Below are 20,995 nucleotides of genomic sequence, written 5' to 3' on the forward strand. Positions count from 1 at the left end.
CAAAACATATTTATTTTTGATATCTACTTTTTATACACATTCTACTTTATATATATATATATATATATATATATATATATATATATATATATATATATATATATATATATATTAGGAATATTATTTATAGACACGTTTAACATTGTCCAAATACATGATAATGTTTTTGAAAACTTATATTGTTTTATATCTCTTTGTTCCATATAAATTGTATATTTTTGTATACATTTTTCTTATACATCAGAAGCATTTTCCTATGCACATTTAACATTTTTTAAATGCATGATTAACATTTAATTTTTTTTGAAAATATACATTATTATTTTGCTATATGCACTGTACTTTTTTATATAATGGAAACATTTTTCTATACAAGTTTAACATTTCTTTAATCTATGATTAACATTTTGTCAAAGTTTGCCTATAAGTGTTTTTTGTAATTGAAATATTCAGAGCATTTCGAAATAAAGCCAAAAAAAAATACAAAAGGAATGTAAAAAAAAGTAAGTGCTGAAGGCCGCTCTGGGCTGGCCCAATCAGGCATCTATTTATTTAATAGAGAAAAGGGGAGGAAAATGGGAACATTATGGGAACGAACCCAGGTCAACTATGTGGAAGAGCATGCGTCTAGCCAGTCAGGTGCCATGCTGTTTTGACCTGTTGGTGGATCGCTGTTTATTGAATCGACAGCAACGGCCGACTTATATAGAAAAAAAATGAAGCGTTTTTCTCACTTATGTGTGGCATAGTGGATAATTTGTGGCAACTTTAGGAGTTAATTTAATGACGGACGGGCAGAAGCAATAGCCCTTTTATTATTAAGGGGAGATATATATTTTCACCTTTATATACCATTTTTATATGCTTCATGTATTAATGTGTAAATCAAAAGGATACTGTTACATTTTATTTTCAGTAGTTTTAGTGGTTTATGTAGCACATAATTAAGCATTTCCTTTAACAAGATTACCACAACAATGTGTGGGGTATCATCTAGTTACACAAATACATGGATTTTGATGCCTTTCTTTAAGAAATACAAATTGCACACAACTTATGTGAAAAATGTCCACTTGCCTTACATTAATTAGTACATTAAAACATTATTAACGATCTCACGATGACTTCAAGAAAATAACAATCATATAAATGGTTTTAGATGAAGACGTCTTTCAACGTGTAGTAGGAGCTAGACCGAGACCCACCGTTGGCATCCTCAGTTCCGTCCCAAATGCAGCATTCCTGCTCACATCAGTGGATTGCCCACTGGCATAAGCATTATAATTCCAGCTCGAGTCATCATTGTTGCTGTCGTCGGTGTTGAAGTCACGGGTGCGACCCTCATCGAGCTCCATGCACTCCTGTAGTTGCACCACAACGTCGGCCATGGTGGGCCGCTGGGCTGATGCCAGCGCGGTGCAATTGAGTGCGATCTCCGCCACCTTCGAAACGACATTGACATTGCAACCACCATGCATTCACTACTAGGAAAACCCTACTAATAGCGCGGGTTTAATGCTCACTAGTAGCGCGTGCTGCCGCGCTACTAATAAGGCGCTACAGCTATTACTTAGCAGTAGCGCGGGCGACAAGCGCTACTGCTAAGACAGATAGCGGCAGCGCTTGTTCTATCCGGCGCTGCGGCTAATCTAGCTAGTTGCAGCGTGTTTACTATCCATCGCTACTAGTATTTTTTTTACACGCCGTTATATAAATTTTGGTACAATACCAATTATGAGGTATATATCATTATGTCCATAACAGCGTGTCAAATGAAAGTGGATTAGGTTCAAGTGGAGGCAATATGTGGTGCATGTCAAAAGTATACTACTAATCCAAACAAGATCTAGTTTGGACTAGTAGTACTTTTGATGTGCACCACATGTTGCCTTCACTTGAATCTAATCCACCAGCACAAGCTATGTAATCATCATCATAGTCATTACCACCAACAGTATTTATTTAATCACCATAGTCATAGTGTAGCACATAATCATCTTCAAACTCATTCTAGCTAGCTAATCACCACCAACACTAGATGCGGTAGCTATCTAATCATCACTAACACTAGCTAATAATAATCATCATAGTCGTTACCACAAACACTAGCTATTTAATCATCGTAGTCATAGTGTAGCACATCATCATCTTCAAACTCATTTCTAACTAGCTAATCGCTCCTGCTGCTCTCTCTCAGGTAAAATAATATAAAACATGTGTAGCTCTCCTCTTTCATCAAGTTGGAGCATGCAGATGAACCTGTCTCCTAATCGTGGGCTGCGCTTCTGATTGGTTCCCCCTATTACTTGTCTGCGATCGTTCACAATTTTGGTCCAGTCTTTCACTATTAAGCATTCGTCGCTTTTAGAAATCCTGAATGCACTAAGCTGCTCTGTAGGATATCTTGGCCCAAGCTAACAATACTCATGGTACCTGTAGTGTCGATCCCATATGGCACAACATTCATCGGGAGTCCCTGTTGAAGAACATCGTATGGTAACATACTTAGCAATGAAGTTTAGCTTAAAAAATAATGTATGAAAAAGATGCACTGAGGACAAATAGTAAAAATCTTACCATCTTTCCTAAATAGATATGACCTAGTTCATTACGAACACTATTGGTCGCACGTTTTCAGTACTAACATTTCTAAGTGCAGGAAGAAAATTTGTCTTGACAGTATCAAGATCCTCAAGCCATGAAACATAATGACTTAGCTCCTCGCAGTTTAGTTTAGCCCCGGGACAGTAGTAGGTCCTGTCTACCAAGCGCTGGACATGTTTGCTTGAACGGAAATAAGCTGGCAATAGAAATTAGTTGTCAACTATTTTTGAATAAACAATTTCAAAGACATAAATATGGTTGAGAAACTCACATGATGGTATAACTGGAGGCGTCTGCACATCGACCCAGATGTCGGTATTACCTTCAATATCATCTTCCGGACGAATATAAAAGGTGATAACCATATCAGGCTCAAATGCATAAGTCTTGCATAGTGCTCGCCGTGTTTTGCATCCAAAATAGGTGTCGTCGTCTGCGTTGTATAATTTTGCGTGGAAAATATAACCATGCTCGGTCTTTAAGTAAACTTTCTTTACCTCCATAGTACGACTGAAACCTATCTTATCCAATACAAAAACTCTTGCATGGCAGGGGATACGCTAGTAGAATAGTAAAAAAAATTAAATTATAAGTTGAAGCAAATGAAGCAGATGTCATGCTTAATTACGAAAAAAGACTTGTCGTTGTGACTTACTGTATCCACTTCGAAGTTCTCGTCCAGCTTGATGCTGAAGCACCTATCATCATCTAGGAAGATTCCGTCGCATAGGCCGCGCTCGTCTTTGCAGTATTTGCAAATACCGAAATCCTTTTCGTCATCAGACATTTCCTATGTTCATAGTTGAAACATTAATTGAAAATCGATCGAAGACAACTACCAGGATACTCAACACACAAATCCGGGGCACTCGATATTTCCTACTAGTCATGCCAAAATTCACGGAAAAATCCGGCATGACCTTTGCTAAAATAGGACATATCGAGCGCCTGAAATTTGCCGGAACGGAAATGAATCAACACTCTGGCAAAACATAGCCCACTCGGAGGTGTAACCTGCAAACATGACCTGCCACTTGGGCAAGCACATATCCTATTTGAGCAACACAAGATATACATTTCAAATATCTTATAGGACTCAAATTAGCATGCATTCAATAAGCAAAAGTAAATCATCTCATGCGTCCGTACATCGTCGAATATTATCACTAATACATCCCAATTATCCAACTTAAAAGTGAAATAAGTGATCAAATTTTACTCGTTTTATTATGCATTACACTAGTGTTTATTCATCATCTAAGAAAACATCATCTAATTAAGAAAACATCCCAGACGCATCTGTATCCGATTCATTTCCACCCATAGATGAACCCTAACTAATTTGATGCAACTAAAATTTGAAGAACCCTATCTAGGCAGAGGTAGGGAAGGGGGAGGAGCAGGCGTGCTCACCTCGGGTGCCTGCGGCGAGAGAGGGGCAGGCAGCGTCGAGGTCGGGGTCGGGGCTCGGGCGCCCGGCAGAGGGCGGCGTCGAGGTCGGGATCGGGGGCGGCGTCCAATCCAGGGTCGGGGGCGGCGTCGAGGGTGTGCGGAGAGCGACGGGAGAGCGCGCGGCGGCGGACGGGCGACGGCGGCGGCGACAGCGGGAGGAGTTTAATTTGGGGGAAGTGGCCGCGTGGGGAAGAACGAACCGCGCGGTTAAGTCAGAAGTAGCAGTAGCACGTTCCAGGAAGTGCGCTACTGCTAAGCTAGCTACATCGCGTTCCTCCATACGCGCTACTGCTATTCCTTTTTCTTTTTTCCCCTTTTTCATTTATTTTTCTTTACATTTTATTTTTTTCTTTCACCTTTTTCTATTTCTTTCATTTTCATTTATTTTCTATTTGCTTTCCATTTAATTTTATTTCCTTTAGCAGTAGCGCCTTTCATCGTAAACGCGCTGCTAAAAGCAAGTAGCGGCAGCGCGGTTCTTCGTCGATCGCTACTACTATGTGTAGCCGATCGGCTAAGCCGTGGGAACTTTAGTAGAAGCGCTTTTATCTTCACACGCGCTACTGCTACAGTTGTATCTCTAGCGCGGTTTACAGCAGCGCGCTACTGCTACTTAGTACTAGCGCGCTATTTTGAGACGCGCTGCAGCTAAAGTTCTTTGTATAAGGTTTTTCCTAGTAGTGATTCGTACATCCACCACATCCTCCATGTTGCCTCTCGCTAGCCGTTGTCGCACCCAATGAATAATGTTCATGGGTTCCGTCTCTGAGAGGATGGCCGGCTTCCCGGTGACCAGCTCTAGCAATACCACACCAAAGCTGTAGACATCGCTCTTGGTCGTGGGTTGCACTGTCGCCTGGTATTCTGGATCAACATATTCAGGTGTACCAACAATTGTATTTGTTGAAACGTAATTTCCATCGTGGTTATCGAAGGCCTTGGACAAGCCAAAATCTGCGATCTTGGCCTCTAGTCTAGCATTCAATAAGATGTTGGTGGCCTTGACATCCCGATGGATAAGAGGCGGGTTGCACCCCTTGTGCAGATATTCCAACCCTACACGCCAGAAGACCAACCAACCATAAGATTCCTTAAACAAAGATGTGCACCCGACAACACAAAGTGCCTACAAAGAACTCATAGGCTAGAATAGTGTTCTCTTCTATTGTAAAAAAAGCAACAACAATAGAATGCATTTGAGCATGAACCTTGTGCATATTCAAGTGCAATCCGAAGCCTCTGCCTCCAAGGTAAACTTCGATCGCTTCCTGCAAATACAATAACGCCGTGACTCCGGAATTAATAGACAATAGTTCAGATGAGGATGACTTTCATATTTGCTTGGCTAGATTTTTTGTTTGAGAGATTTTATGATGGTCCAAGTTAATAAGAGGCATTAATTTTGCCCAATCAAATAGCTTACATATGGTATTACCTCTTGGGAGGTAAGAGTATATATTAATTACTTTATAAGGTTAATATAGACTTTGCACTTAAGATAAATAGGAAAGTAAATGATCACATCATAGTAGGGCAACAATAAAATGAAAGAAAAACAATAATTATGCTAATTACTACAATATTCCACCTTCCAGTTTTGGCTCTGTTACTTGCTCACATATTGAGTTTTCACCCCAACTTTGATTGAACGCCAAAGCATAGGTAACATGTATCCACACATGCAAAATGGATTGCATATTCATGATAGATATTCAGTTAATCTTTTAGCCTTTTTAAAACCTTATGACCCTTATTTCTTGATCCGATACAAATAATATAAGACACTGCAAAGTGTGAATATATAGCTTTATGTATATAATGTTTTTTGGAGAATCCCAATGGACTATACCGGTTGAAGAAATAAGGGGTCCCCACGGCAGAAAAGTTTTGTTTTCTTTGAAGGCCAAGTTAAATGCATGTGACCAAGTGTGAGAATCCGTGTTAATATGGGACAAACAATGATTAATCTAGTCAAAACATTTCCTTTTAAATTGTAAGAGCAAGTATAATAAGATACAGTCAGCAAGCTATAAGGATTAAACAATTATATTTATGCTGAGTTGGATGAGAGAGAAGATGAGAGAGAAGGGAAGCGGGTTGTAGATTAACAGCCGGCTGCAGCACGTACTCTAGAAAACATTGTGAGTGTCCAGTAGGCCATGCATTAATAAAGTAGCTACTATAAATGTTGTATATTAGGTTGACTATATGTGATACGACAACTTCATATAGCCCGTTCTTGGCTATACTATTAACCATGCTCTAACATGCCATAGTTGAGATATTACGTGTCCAGACTTGCCCTTGACCAACGAACGGTTGAGATTAAATATGAGTTAAGAGGGAACATCTTAAAAGAGCTCTTTTTGTATATGCTGCTTTTTTTCATGTGAGTCAAAAGCCCTCCGTACAGAAATATAAGAGCGTTTAGTTCACTACTTTAGGGATTACTTTTTATTGTTAGTCGGAATTGGTAATCATACCTGCAATGTGCTCTTGCAGGGTTCCTTGTGACATGTACTCATACACAAGCGCCATATACTCCCCATCCTTGCAATAACCAATCATAGTCACAAGATTCTTGTGATGAATCCGGTTTAGAATCTGAGCCTGCACAAGTACATACAATTTTCACATGGGAATCACACATTTGTGTAGAGAGTTGAAGACATGTGTTGTCATAGGATCTGGTTCCATTGTACCTCCGTGAGGAACTCATTGACGCCTTGTTTGGAGGAATGCGACCGCAACTTCACCGCCACTTGAGTACCATCCTCCAGGAAGCCATCATAGACGCGGCCAAATCCTCCTTGGGCAAGCACCCGCTCGAAGCCATTGGTTATCATCTCGAGTTCCTTATATGTGAACCGGCGGTTCTGAACTAGTCGTAGCGAATCACTAGCACCGCCATGCCTCGTTGACATTTCCTCGTTCTGCGGCTTTATTGTGGTCATATTGTTCATTGATCCTTCATGTATTACACAGGCAATTGATGAATTAACATACCAAGTGTGCTAGTTGGATCATTCCGGAAAAGGCACCGTTCTCACCTTGTTGCTGCTTTCGTCGTCTTAGCATGAACAAGACTAGGACGACCACAGATACTATGAACACAATGACAAGTAAGGGGACAATAACGTAGATGACCAGTTTGCTCTTCCTTTTGGGAGCAAGCTGACAAGAATTGTCGCCGGCACAAAGGTTTGGATTGTTGCCATGTCTAATAAATTAATGATCAAGTTAATTAATGAATACGCCTTATGAACTTTTTGAAGTATGTATGCGTACCTTAGATTTAGGGAGCCATCTTGAATTCTTTTGAAAAGTCCAGAGGGAATCAATCCATTGAGATGGTTGCCAGATAAATCTCTGTAGGAAACATATTAATCACACTATATATATCCATGATAAGTTGATAACTCAAATAATTCGGTCAAAATCTTATTAATTATTACGCATATGTCTAGTGTTTGAGCTGTAATTAAATGTGCCTGCATGCATATCAAGATGTCATTATATAGCTAGTGCTATCTTGTTGCTCAACTTACATATCCGTCAGTGATTGTAATTGTGAAAGGGCATCTGGAATTGAGCCTGTCAAGTTATTGTTTGACAAATTCCTGCAAGATATGGAAAGATGATATTTAATTTCTTAGAGTTTCTGTTCCTGAAATCTTGCGAAATATAAGCCAAATAAATCTGGAATTCCGGACTTAGTACAAGTATTGGAGAGCCTTGAAATTTGCAAAAGAAGACGATATATCACCATTCAGGCCACTAGAGGACAGATTTCTACAAAAAAAAAGTAAAGGCACATATACAAAGGATCAGTTCGGCTATCCATAGTAAAATTAGGAGCAATTTGGTCTCTCAACTATTTGGAGAGTTCTAGATTTGGTCCATCAACTTCGTAACCACGTATCTTGGACCCTAAAATATTCAATCTAGACAAGTTTTAACTAGCTAGGTCAGCCGGTCCGGGACCCATTATATTTTTCCAATGTGAAAAGTTTAGGGTTCAAGAAGTATGCATGATATTGAAGTTGAGAGATTAATTTTGCAAGCAGTCACAAATAGTACACGGAAACCCATTTTTTATGTACATAATTAATTTATTGCATATTAAATTATTAAATATAAGTCGGGAAAGTAGTGGTCGAGGTCGAGCTCCATGGCACCTTTATTAGCCATCCATTATTTGCATCGTGATCCATGCAAACACTTTTGTCTTTTTTGTTTCTCCGAAATGAAACAACATATGAACTTCAAACTTTGCAGGACAACAAAACATTCTAACTACAATGTGAAAAAAATTCAATATTTTTTATGCATCATAAATACTTAAAAGAACCTTTTCACTAAAGAACAAACCTTATTTTGTATATTTATGTCGGACAAAAAATCTGAAAGTTTTTTCACACATTGAAGTTCTAAAGTTTGTTTGACCTTAAAAGTTTTAAGTCCATATGTTGTTTCATTTGGGAGAAACAAAAAAGAGAAACTTTCTAGTAAGTTAATTGGCTCGCACAGATCTTAAAGCAATATTGAAGGGGTGAGGATAAGGGCGCCAGGAAGCATGGCCTACAGAAAACCACACGTGTGGATCAACTGAACTACTTGCACTTACACGCCTCCACCAGGTTGTGTGGCACGACGACGATGGCCTCCACCCATAGCTGCAATTGAGCCTGTCCCACATCATAGTCTGGGGAAAGCAAGGGTCACCCATCCAGTTCTTCTGCACTTGGTACTTAGCCTTTATCGCCACGGCGGCAGATGCTGAATGAATGCGTACACAGTAGTAAATCACAGGGCACCGAACATTTGAGTAGAGTTAATTGCACAGAAGTATCACAATTCGGGCATCACATGCAGATTGGTACCACGATTGCTAATTTTTGCATGTTAGTACCACGATTGCTTCAGGTTTTTTCAAATAAGGCTAAAACGCGTATTTATACGTATTGACGCTCGATCCGACAGCTCGGGCCCACCCGTCAGGTGCCACGCTGGCCAATCGGCGCGTGCCCGCGCGCTGACTAGGACGAGCCGGTGCGCTGCTGCTCTCCAACCGGTCCGGTCGCACCAGCTCGCCCCCGCCGCACCATTCCCCTCCCCTCCTCCTCTCCTCACTCGTTTCCTCCGTCGCCGCCGCCTGCGTCCCGACTGCCGGCCGCCGCACCGCCCCGCCGACGCCATGGTTTTGGAGGACGAAAGCAGCGACGACCAGTCTAGCCTCCCGTACATGCATTCTTCCTCCACAGACGGTCTCAACGAGGTCAGTACAGTGAGTTTAGGGTTAGGGTTACAGATTTGGGATTTCTTGATTTGGTTGATTTTGGTAGGTTTTGATTTGCCCGTTGTCTTTGTGTGAGCTTCTGCAGGTCCCTTTCAGCATTGAAGATCCAGATTACAAGGGGCTTGAGCTGGATGTGATGTCTCCATGTGAGAAGCACGACATGGCATCTGAGAGGCTTGTTGCCTTTGAAGGAACAGACACAGGCAGGCGGTTTTTAGCATGTGCACAGCCGGTATGGATTGTAGGCATAGTGATTTTTTTCTTACTTTGTCAGTGCCATATTGAACTCTGTTTGCTTGAGTACTCTCCTTGCTGTCAACATTTTGGTTCATAGTGGCATTAGAGTAGCTTATTTAGGTCAAGCATGAGTATATTTTGCTGGAGTATAGTAATTTTGGTTAATAGTGGTACTAGAGTAGCTTAAAAATGATAACTAACCTAGGCATAGTGATTTTTTTTCTGTTTGCTGGAGTACTCTGTTTGCTGGAGCCATATTGAACTCTGTTTGCTGGAGTACTCTCCTTGCTGTCAACATTTTGGTTCATAGTGGCATTAGAGTAGCTTATTTAGGTCAAGCATGAGCCATATTGAACTGTGTTGGTGTTGTTCTTGTTTTTGCAGGCAGGTAGCAATTGTGGCTTTGTTGAATGGGTTGATCACCAGTGGCCCCCAACAATGCAGAATGCATTGTTGAAGCTATGGGCAATGGTTGAAGATGCCAAAACTGCTAGGGTGAATGACAATCTTGAAAGTTCTTTCACTATCCACCATCTGACAGAAGAGAAGAACAAGCTGGATGCCAACTATGACAAGCTAGTCCAAGATGTGCATGAGCTGATGAACTTCCAGGAAGATAAGGTGGTGGATTTCAGACATCTGCAGTCTGCCATTACATATCAGCAGGAGGTAAGAAAGGAACTGATTGATGATATGAAGGCACAGATGGCAAGTGAGATGGCAAAGAAAGATGAAGAGACCCAGAAACTTACTCTCAAGTATGAGCTGCTGCTCAACCTGACAAGAGCTCAAGCAACAGTCATTCAGAACTTGAAGCTGAACAAAATGAAAGAGAAGCAAGTGCTTACTGAAGCTAGTATGAATTTGGAGCTGAAGAATGCAGAGCTAACAAAGTGTCAGGAGAAGCTCACCCAAGAGAAGCTAGAGTTGAAGCTTGAGGTTGCTGATCTGCTTAAGGGAAATGAAAAGCATATTGAAGAGAAGTGGTAGTTAGAGTTTCAGAATGAAAAGTTGAAGGAGAAGTTCAGGGGGATTCAGGCCATCTTGGAGAAGTGAAGAAGATGAAAATGAGATTAGTGGCATTGCCGACCTTTTGGGAATGATGGTTGTGTAATGACCTAGCATCTAGGAACTAAGATTGTGTACTGTATGCTTGTACTAATGGTGAACTATGGCTGTGTATGTATGTAGTAGTTATGCTATTCATCCTTTTGTGAGAAAAGGATGAACTATGCATTTGAAGTTGAACTCCTCTATGTATTGTGAACAATGGTTATGTATGGCTATAATGAGTTGAACTCCAGAAACTGATGTGATCAGTTTCTTATTATGTATGGATATGCTGATTATGTACAAGGATATGTTGATGATGATACATTATGACAATGTTGCAGCAAACCACTCATGTCATACAAAATAAAAGAGGAACAAGACTGACTAAATCTCATTGCATCAGAAGATAACTTCACTGATCCATTACAACTTGGCTTAAACTAGAGCAACTGAACCAGACAGGACATTGCATTTAGATTGGCTGCAACTAAACCAACTAACTAACTTAATATCTTGCCTGCAACTAACCCAAGCACAAATATAGTGAAAAGAAACAACACATTGTGAAATTTGGCCCTAATCCCTACAATCTCTGCATTCTTCTCTCTGAGTTGAGTTTGCAGAGACAGAAACATGGCCTCCCTTGTGCCATCATCTTCACTTGGAGTCAGCATTGGAAATTGATCTTCCTCTCTGGCAACAGTTGCACCTTTAAGCCTCCATACTTCATCACGTAGATCCCCAATGAGCTCACTTCAGAATGTGGGCAATGGATCATCATGCCATTGCACAAATCCACAGCCACCGTGCTATTAAGATGCAAAAACAAATTTCCAAAAATATATCATTTCACATACTATTGCATAGAAGAAAAAGGAAGGAAATTAGGCAAAAAAAACAACACTCACCATAGCATCCACGCAGCTATAGTACCTCCTACCAGGGTTCTGCCTGCTCCAGGAGATCCATCTTGGCGCCTTCCTCGGAGGTGAGCAGTGGCACATCACGGGAGGCTCGTATGACATTGGGAGCTCACGGTAGCGCACCGGCGAGCGCGCCTCCTCCCCCTTCCTTCCTGCAGCTCGACGAAATCCGGGAGCGGACCCGGCACTGGACGACCACGACATCTCTCTCTCCACCGCCGGCCCCAGACAGCACCTCCACGCTGAGATTTCTCCTTCTTCTCCTTTGCTGCGCTCCAAATGGACACTGCGTGGACGAACCCTAGTTTCGTTCCCAAATCTGAGATCTTGTGCTGTCACTTTAATAGTAGGAGAGGTACCTGTCCCACATGTCAGAATCCCCAAATGTGGTACTGCATGTTATGTGATGCCCCAATATTGGTACTAACATGCAACAAATAGCAGCAGTATTGGTACTGATTTGAAACAAGTAACTGAAAATGTGTTACTGCTTTGCAAATACTGGTACTCCACCTGAAGTTCAACATTACAATAACCACCTCAAGTTCCACATTAAGATAACCACCTCAAGTTCAACATTACAATAACCACCTCAAGTTCCACATTCAGATAACCACCTCAAGTGGCAACAACACATCAACATGAGCATCAAGTTCAACCAAAATAACACCACATCATTTCAAATTACTTGGCTCCTCTTCCTCTGCTAGCAGTGAAGTAGGACATCCATCCAGTGTGTGTACCATCAGTAGGAATGGCAGCATATTGCCTGGGGGCACTGAATGGCCTTGGAGCACCTCTGGCAGCTCCTCTTCCAGATGGTGGTGGTGTAGTAGAAGTAGCAGCTCCTCTTCCTCTTCCTCTTCCAGATGGTGGTGGTGTAGTAGAAGTAGCAGCTCCTCTTCCTCTGGCAGCTCCTCTTCCTCTGGCAGCTCCTCTGGCAGCAGCTCTTGGTTGTCTTGCTGTTGTTGTAGTAGAAGGACCAGCAGCTCTTGGCTGTGAGTTACTTGGAGTAGCCTTACAAAGAAAAGGAAAACAGTTAATAATGCTAGAAAGAAATGTACAAGAAATAAAGGAAAGATTTGTATATTTCAAGGTGAAAAATTATTACCACATGCTTATTCTTCCTCAAAGCTAGCTCAGGCTTCAACTGTTTAAGACAGTTTGTGTACCCATGCCCTTGGAGACCACAATTGCCACATGTTATGGTCCCCATTCTTGAAGTTTCTTTTGGCTTTGGTACTTCAAATTTGCCCTTGATCCTCTTTTCTTTCTTTCTTCCTCTCTTGATTTTGAATGCAGGTGGTTCTATGTCTGGACCAGGGGTCCTTGTCCAATCATGCTCACCAGGCACAGGAAAGATCATTGGTTCATAAGCTGCAGCATAAAAATCTTTCTTGAAGAATTTGCTGACATAATCCTCTGGTTTCCTTTTAGCCTTGTTTATTGCAGAGATGGCATGGTTGCAAGGTATGCCACTAAGGTCCCACTTCCTGCATCCACAAGCCTCAAGTTCCAGGTTGACAGCATGTGTTTGCTGCCCACTTGTAACTTGCCATAAGTTGACCCCTGCCTGTATTGGCTTGCAATATCTGGCCCTCTCCTTCTCAACCTCTAGCTTCTCACTTTAATGAGGTGTTATATCCCATCTTGCTGCCTTTACACTCTCTCTGTTCCTATGCCACCTCACCATCTGCTTATCTTTTATCCCATCACACATTGTCCTTATAGGTTTTCTCCTAACATCTAGAATGTACTTGTTGAACACCTCAGACAAGTTGTTCACTACCAAGTCAGTCTTGCAGTTTGTGTCAAAATGCATGTCTTGCCCATGTTTTTTTTGGTATTGCAGTAAGCCACTCCCAAGCTTCCTCACTTTCATCTCTAAGATCATTCATTGCAATATTAAATTTGTGTTCATTGTAGGCATAGCTAGCATTATCCATGCACTTCTTAAGATCTTCACCCCTAAACCCAGCATTTTGGAAATTTGCATATAAATGCCTAAGGCAGAATCTTTGGTTGCAATTTGGAAAGACAGCATTCACTGCATTCAATAACCCCTGAGACAAACAATTTAACAAGTCTAAGCTACAAGGTAAATAAATATGCACCAATGAAACCCTTAGCTACTGTTAACACTTGTGCAAAACAAAATGAAATGTGCAAACACATACCTTTTGTCTATCTGACATTATAGTATAAGGTCCAAACTTGCCCACTTCTCCACCTAGGCAAATTTTCAGTTGGTGTAGAAACCAACACCAACTAGGTGTGTCCTCTTGTCCAACTATGCCAAATGCCAGTGGATATATGTTGTTGTTGCCATCTCTACCAGTGGCAGCAAGGAGTTGAGCTCCTGTAGTGAGCTTAATGAAGCATCCATCAACACCTGCATAATCAACATTTCCAAACATTAAATACATTCAAGTGATATACAATATGGAGTACTCTACAATATGTAAATGGCGCACAAGGTTCAGGAACTAACCAATGAATGGCCTACACCCATTGAGAAACCCCTCCCTTGCTCCATTCAGGCAAAAGAACATGGCATGGAATCTTGGGCCTAGGTGGGGTATTTTTGCATTTGGTACTGGAGTAACAGTAGTGACTATTACTCTACTCCCAGGGTTTGTATCCATGACAGTCTGAGCATAGTCTTTAAGCCTAGGATATTGCTTCTTGTGATCTCCTAAGACAGCTTCAATAGCTATGTTCTTTGCCCTATATGCCATGCACTTGGGCACATCTACACCATATTTTTCCATGCATGCATCAATTATTGTCTGAATACCAGTAGTTATATCAGATCTAAAGAGATGCTCATATTTCTGTGCTAGCCACTTAGCACTAACCCTGGTGGTCTCAGTGGTACTAGGGCAAGTGTGCTCTAGTCTCATCTTCTTAATTACAAAGGTTTTCTCCCCTTTTATAACTGCTGCCACCATAAAGAACTGGCAATGTTTATCTGGACACTGAACAATTATCCTCTGATCTGAATTCCTGTGATACTTAAAATTCCTGGCCTGAGTGATGTGCAAATTCAACAAAGCAGCTCTGAATTGATGCTGATCCCTAAAACACAACTTCATACACAGTTGCTCATGTGGTTGCTCCATTTTCTCATTGTACCACTTCCTAGCAGGCCTTTTCTTTGCCCTACTCTTCCTTTTCTTTGGTAGGACAAAAGAGGCTGGCTCAAAACATCATCATCACTCTCCCTCAACAACCCCTTCTCTTCTTCATCTGACGAGGATGGTCTGAAATCAGGTTCAACCTCTGGTAGCTTACTAGAATGTGACCTAGTTGTTGGTCCTCTTCTAACTGGTAGCTTCTGCTTCTTCTTCACAGGTTCAAATATAGTTTCTTCTTCTTCTTCAAAAGTCCTATCTTCCTCTACCTCAAATGGTTCCTCAACTTCAGTGTCACCCTCATAATGCAGCATTTCTTCCTCTTCTGATTGCTCATCATCTGATTCTTCCTCTTGTACTTCTAGCTCTCTCTGTCTCTTTCCCTCTTCCACCTCTACATCTTCATCATCACCCATGTAATGATGGTCATTTCCAATTTGAGCATCCTCATCAGAGGCATTAGCATCACTGTCCTCATATGCCTCAAATCCTTGATATCCCTCTTCTTCTTCTTCCAAAACTGCTTTCAACTTGGCTGTTGCATTCTTGCTTTCTTGTGTGCAATCACCAGCAGGATGAGGTGTGCTAGAGTTGCTACATTGACTCTCAAAAACTACTCCTTGCTGATCAACAGCTAAGATAGGAGGCTCACTCAGATCGAAAACAACAGGCTCTTGGTACACCACAGTGGACAACTCTGGCATTTGACATTTCTGCAACTCAAAATCAGTAACAGGGGGTGGACAAGCCCTGACTAGCAAATCAAGCACCAATTTGTCCTGGATCTTCCTCTTTATCTTCTGTAATTCTGCATGACTGTCTACCAAATCCAGCCCTTTCTCTCCTAAAGATGGATTTTCAATGTGAAACAAACAATCATATGCATTAAATCCTTGGGTTTCCATCACTGCAACCAAATTCAGATAAGTAATATCTGAACCACACAGCTTCATCTCCAATGGTTCTCTTGCATCAAAATGGATCCTTACTTGCCAAATGTCTTCATCCAAACTACAGAACAAATTAAATTTCATGTATTCATTATAATTACTCTTAATTTGGAGAGCAACTGTACAGTACAGAACAATTTAGAGTAACCTGTAAGTCTAATATTTACTATTAACTCTACTATTACAGATGCTATTTCAGCACAGAACAATGCTACTAAAGTAACCTGTAAGTCTAATATTTACAGTACAGAACAATGTACTTTACTATTTCAGCACAATAGCAAAATCAAGGAAAAAGACAAGGTCATAATCCCAAATTGTTACTGTAATTGAACTAATTTGAGAGTGCAATACACTGAGTTACTAGTTACTGTAATTGTCCTATACTAGTCACTACAATTGGACAAACCCTAATCCCCAACTGGATAAACAAGAAGATGAACAAACCCTAAAAATCCCCAATTGGATAAACCAGAGCAGGAGGAGGACAAGGGTACTTACAGCACGCCGCCAAGTCCATGCGTCAACTCATGGCTGCTGCTAGGGTTCGCCACCCACTGCTGCGCCAACCGCAACCGCTACATCGACTCCTCCTCGTCGTCGGTCGAGTACGCGGAGCTGGAGTCGTCGCCGTCGACGCCAGCCGTTCCGCTAGGAGGCCAGAACGACATCTCACCGCCGCCGTGGACGCCCTCGCCGCCGCCTGCCGGAGTCGCCGACGCCATAGACTAGGGTTCGAGCGAGTGAGGAGAGGAGGTGCGGCGGGGGCGAGCTGGTGCGACCGGACCGGATTGGAGAGCAGCAGCGCACCGGCTCGTCCTAGTCAGCGCGCGGGCACGCGCCGATTGGCCAGCGTGGCACCTGACGGGTGGGCCCGAACTGTCGGATCGAGCGTCAATACGTATAAATACGCGTTTTAGCCTTATTTGAAAAAAACTTAAGCAATCGTGGTATTGACATGCAAAAATTAGCAATCGTGGTACCAATCTGCATGTGATGCCCGAATTGTGGTACTTCTGTGCAATTAACTCATTTCAGTAGCACAAGATAGATAGCTAGGTAGATAGATGTGCCTAATTAAATCGATTACCATCCTGGGATTCTGTACCAAGGTTGCTGGTGGGGATGATGGAGAACACCTCGAAGGCGTTGATGATGGGCGGCAGCGTGGAAGTGGATTCGGCGTCGAGAGAGAAGTTGTAGCGGCTCTGGCGTCGGTTGGACAAGCTACTGTAGATGCCGCTTCTTAAGAGGTAGTACGGCTTCACGGCCGTCCGGTGCCAGCGCTCACCGCCGAGATTGATGTAGAACTGGCGTGAGGCATTCCTGTCGAGGAGCTGCAACTCGGCGAAGTGAAAGATGGCGATGTACCCTGGTGTCGGGTTTTTTGGTTGGGGCTCCGCATCCCAGTAGAACTTGATGTTCTCGGAGGCATTCAGCGGTGTGACCGCCGTTTGCAGCACTGCCGTGGGCGCCTCGAAGGGGTCGTCGTCGCTGCTGTCCACCCTCTCGATCGTCGACATCTCCGCCCAGACCGTGGCGCGGGACCAAGGGTACCATAGCCGGTCGTATGGATCATCGGGGTACCTGATGGTTGCTTGGTTCATCGCAGAGCGACATTTTCAGCGGCCTCAGCTCCAGCCGAGAGATGAAGGGAGTCCCGCCGCCGGTGTTCACCAGGCACACCTGCACCAGGTTGTGTGGCACGACGACGATGGCCTCCACCGTCGCCGTATCACCCTGGTCTGATCCCCACCACGACATGTTCACCACCGTCCAGAAGTTGACACCGATGTAGAGGTCAAACGATGCTGGTCGCTGGTTAAGGCCATCGTAGTTGCCATACAGAAACGTGGCGCGGAAGAGGTACTTGAGGCCGGATACTAGTGACCGAAGCGTGTAGCAGTTGCGCACACCATCGGGGATGCTCCGCAGGCTGTGGACGCTCTTGGGGAGCCGCGCCTGTAAGTACTCAACCGAGATATTGTAGTTCACGCCAGCATCAGTGAAGCCAGCGTCTGAGATGTATAACAGCTTCGTCTCGTCGTCAACATAGCTCTCCTCTCCCTGTAGCCCGCAGTCTATGCTGATGAAACCTGCACACATGGATATGCACTCTAAAACGAGCCATGATTATAGGAAAAACTAATAACAGAAATAAGATTTTCTTTCTATTTTTCTGCCTGCGACGAAGCGCAGCGCAGGGAGAGAGAGAGAGAGAGAGAGAGAGACCTCTGCTGTCATACTGTGCGCGAGTATGGAGTACACTGCCGGCGAGGCAGAGAATCAGCAGCCACCAGCGGGGCGCCATTGTTCTACCGGCGCGTTGATTGCATGCAAGCTGCTAATGGAGAAGCGTAGTCATAATATATAGAACATCGCTAAGGAAACTACCTACATGCCTACTAATTAAGCATAGTATTATTTGCAAACCCAAGCATCAAGTGGAGGGTATTGGGACCCATGATTTGACAGTAAAAGTAAATCCTTGTTAATCATTGGGTATGCAAGTGTCACATGAAGTTGATTCTCACTCTTGTAGTAGCTCAGAACTCTTGAAGTCAATTGTCACGAGATTAGATTTTAAATAACAAGTGGAAGGATGAAGATCCATCCAAATACTAGTTTCCCATATTATTGGCACCGAGAATCGCCAATTGCTGAGGGCATGCGATCATGGCAGCTTAATTTACCTGAAACTCGCAGGAGGGCAATATCTGCATATAAAATTCACTACTCCTTCACCATCAAGGCCACAGCCAATTCCATGCTGCCGCCCATCATCAACGCCCACGAGGTGTTCTCTATCAGAGTAGGGGAATGAGATGAACATGTGAGAAGCATATCCTCCATATGTTGGTGGCATCGTGGGTACTCCTAGTTGTCGATGATGTTCTTGTGGGTGAGGTTTTCTTGGTTGTCGAGGCGGTTGTCAAACATAAGCTAGGAAAACACTTAGACCTTGTTGGGAAACTTCATTCTCCAGATATTGCCTACATTTTTGTCTTCATCCGTCTTCTGTGGAGAAGGGCGTAGGCATGCTTTGTAGATAAAGTGGTACCCCCAATTAGGAAGCGTGAATCATGTTCCGATGAAGGGATGAAATCCTGCAACACGGACAGTAGAGACACTACCGGAATCGGCCGTCGGCATAGCCCTGATATGCCGTCGGGACATGCCTATGCCGACGGCCCCCGTCGGCATAGGGCCGTCGGCAACATATCCGTCGGCGCAGCCCGGGAGGCCGTCGGCATAGAAAGGCCGTCGGCATAGAAAGGCCGTCGGCATAGGATCTATCCCGTCGGTGTCCGTACATCTATGCCGACGGCCTTGGCTGTCGGTAACATCCCCGTCTAACGGCGGCCGCCGTCAAGTGACGACCACCCGCTGTTCGCCACGTGGTTCATCTATGCCGACGGCCTAGCCGTCGGCTTAGTTTAAATCTATGCCGACGGCGAGGCCGTCGGCATAGGCTTACCCAAGGAGCGCCCAGTTGCTGACACGTGGCATCTATGCCGACGGCCTGGCCGTCGGCTTAGTTTAAATCTATGCGCCACGCGTCAGCAACTGGGCACTCAGGCCAGCCCTATGCCGACGGCCTAGTTTGTATTTGATTTTTTTTCCTTTTTCTGTTTGTTTTCAAATCAATTTAATTCAGATATACAACACATATCAGCAGATATATATGATGGAAATAGACATATAGAACACATCTAACTATCATCCGTCACCATCACAACAATATATGCATAAGCATCATCATAATCAACATAAAGATAAGCATAAGCATATAATGAAGCACACAAGTCATTTAAAGGACCATCAAAGACCACAAGTTTATCATCATCACCACACACAAGTCATCTAAAGATACATAAGCATAAGCACACAAGTAACCAAAAGGCTTAAGCGCCAGGACGTCGAGCACCGCGGAGGTCGTCACCGCCAAGACCGCTGAAGCCCAGGTCGTCACTGCTAGCGGTAGCGGTACCGCCAAGACCGCCTCCGCCTCCGTCTCCATGGATCGGATTGGTCGGGCTCCGTGACTCGGGAGTGCTGCGAAGACCACCGCCAACGGTTGATCCACCGGTTCCCTGGATGTTGAAAAGACATATTAACGGGATATATGACTGTGTTGAAAGGCATGATATGCTTTGAGTGAATAGATTGGGGATGAACTAACCGGCGAGGGGCCAGCGTTCTGTGCCACAAACTCCTCAAAGGTCAGCAACGTTGGTTGTGCTGGAGGACCCTCTGCTGATGGCCATTGAGGACACCTGCCGGCCGCCATTTCCTGAAAAGCGTGCTGCATCTGGCGATCCCTCTGCTGATGGTATGCATGAAGGCAGTCGTGCCACGCCATGGTCTCCTGGCGTGTGTACTCCATGTAGGCCTACAGTATGACATGATGAAACTCATAAAACTACTAAATGCGGAAAATAAAGTGAGCAATGAAGATAAAAGGGAAAATACTTACAGTTTGCTGCTCCTGAAAGAGGGACAGTGACGGTGCACTGCTCATGGGCGTGCTCGTGCGCTGGCTCAGGGTCGGGTCGATCCGACGGAGCTGTGTGTAGGAGATAGTAGGAGTGATCACAGCATCGAGAACCGCCTCCCGACCGTGCTCCTTCGGCCCCATGCCCACCACCACCCTTTCGTCCATATCCGCCGCAATGGGGTCAGGTGTGTCAGGATGTAACGCCAGATACCCATCGGAGTAGGCCTTCTTCCTATGCGCGGTCTTCTTGCCGTAGTACTTGGGCTCGCCAGGCTTGGGGTCCTTCCGCGTATGGGCGATCTCCCACGCCTGCATGTGTGAGAGCGGCCGCTTCAGTTTCTCCTCCTGCACCACCAAATAGAGGTTAGTCATACATAAGAAAGTAATGGTAAATAGAAGAAGAAGAATGTTTAATGGGGTTAGTCATACATTAACTGCCTTGTGGAGACAGTGGTTTCGGTTTCCCTAAGCATGTACTCCCTCCTTCCCTCGGTTAGCCTTGCTTTTGACTCTCATAGCCGCCCAGGCTCCAGCGTCATCACACCAAAGATCCACCAATGCCACCCAGGACTCGTCTTTTCCATAACACCAATTTGGTAACACCTACATAATGAAAGCATAATGGCATGTCAACACGAAACGGTGAAATGTACCACAAGGTAATGAAAGCATAATGAAAGCATAATGAAAAATCTTTTATACTTACCTTCAAGAACTCGTCCCTCTCCAAGGTAATGCCCATCCTCCGCGCGTCTTCCTTGGTCATCTTCACACCAAGATAGTCCTGATGGTATGTCGAGATGGCCACATAGCGCACCTCGTACTGCATCTGGCGGGCCTTCTTC

General features: G+C 43.7%; 1 protein-coding gene and 1 pseudogene across 1 annotated transcript; one reads left to right on the forward strand and one right to left on the reverse strand.

Annotated features, from left to right (window-relative positions):
- Window positions 1-1,172: 1,172 nt before the first annotated feature.
- LOC109742455 (probable LRR receptor-like serine/threonine-protein kinase At1g05700) lies at window positions 1,173-20,884 on the reverse strand (annotated as a pseudogene).
- LOC123494121 (uncharacterized) lies at window positions 9,254-10,665 on the forward strand. The gene is made up of 3 exons (XM_073500195.1): window positions 9,254-9,334; window positions 9,441-9,587; window positions 9,977-10,665. The coding sequence occupies exons 1-3, from the start codon at window positions 9,254-9,256 to the stop codon at window positions 10,580-10,582; spliced, it is 834 nt and encodes a 277-aa protein (XP_073356296.1). The 3' UTR covers window positions 10,583-10,665.
- Window positions 20,885-20,995: the final 111 nt, after the last annotated feature.

The sequence above is a fragment of the Aegilops tauschii genome, chromosome 1 (assembly GCF_002575655.3).
Source record: "Aegilops tauschii subsp. strangulata cultivar AL8/78 chromosome 1, Aet v6.0, whole genome shotgun sequence".
Classification (NCBI taxonomy): Eukaryota; Viridiplantae; Streptophyta; class Magnoliopsida; order Poales; family Poaceae; genus Aegilops; species Aegilops tauschii.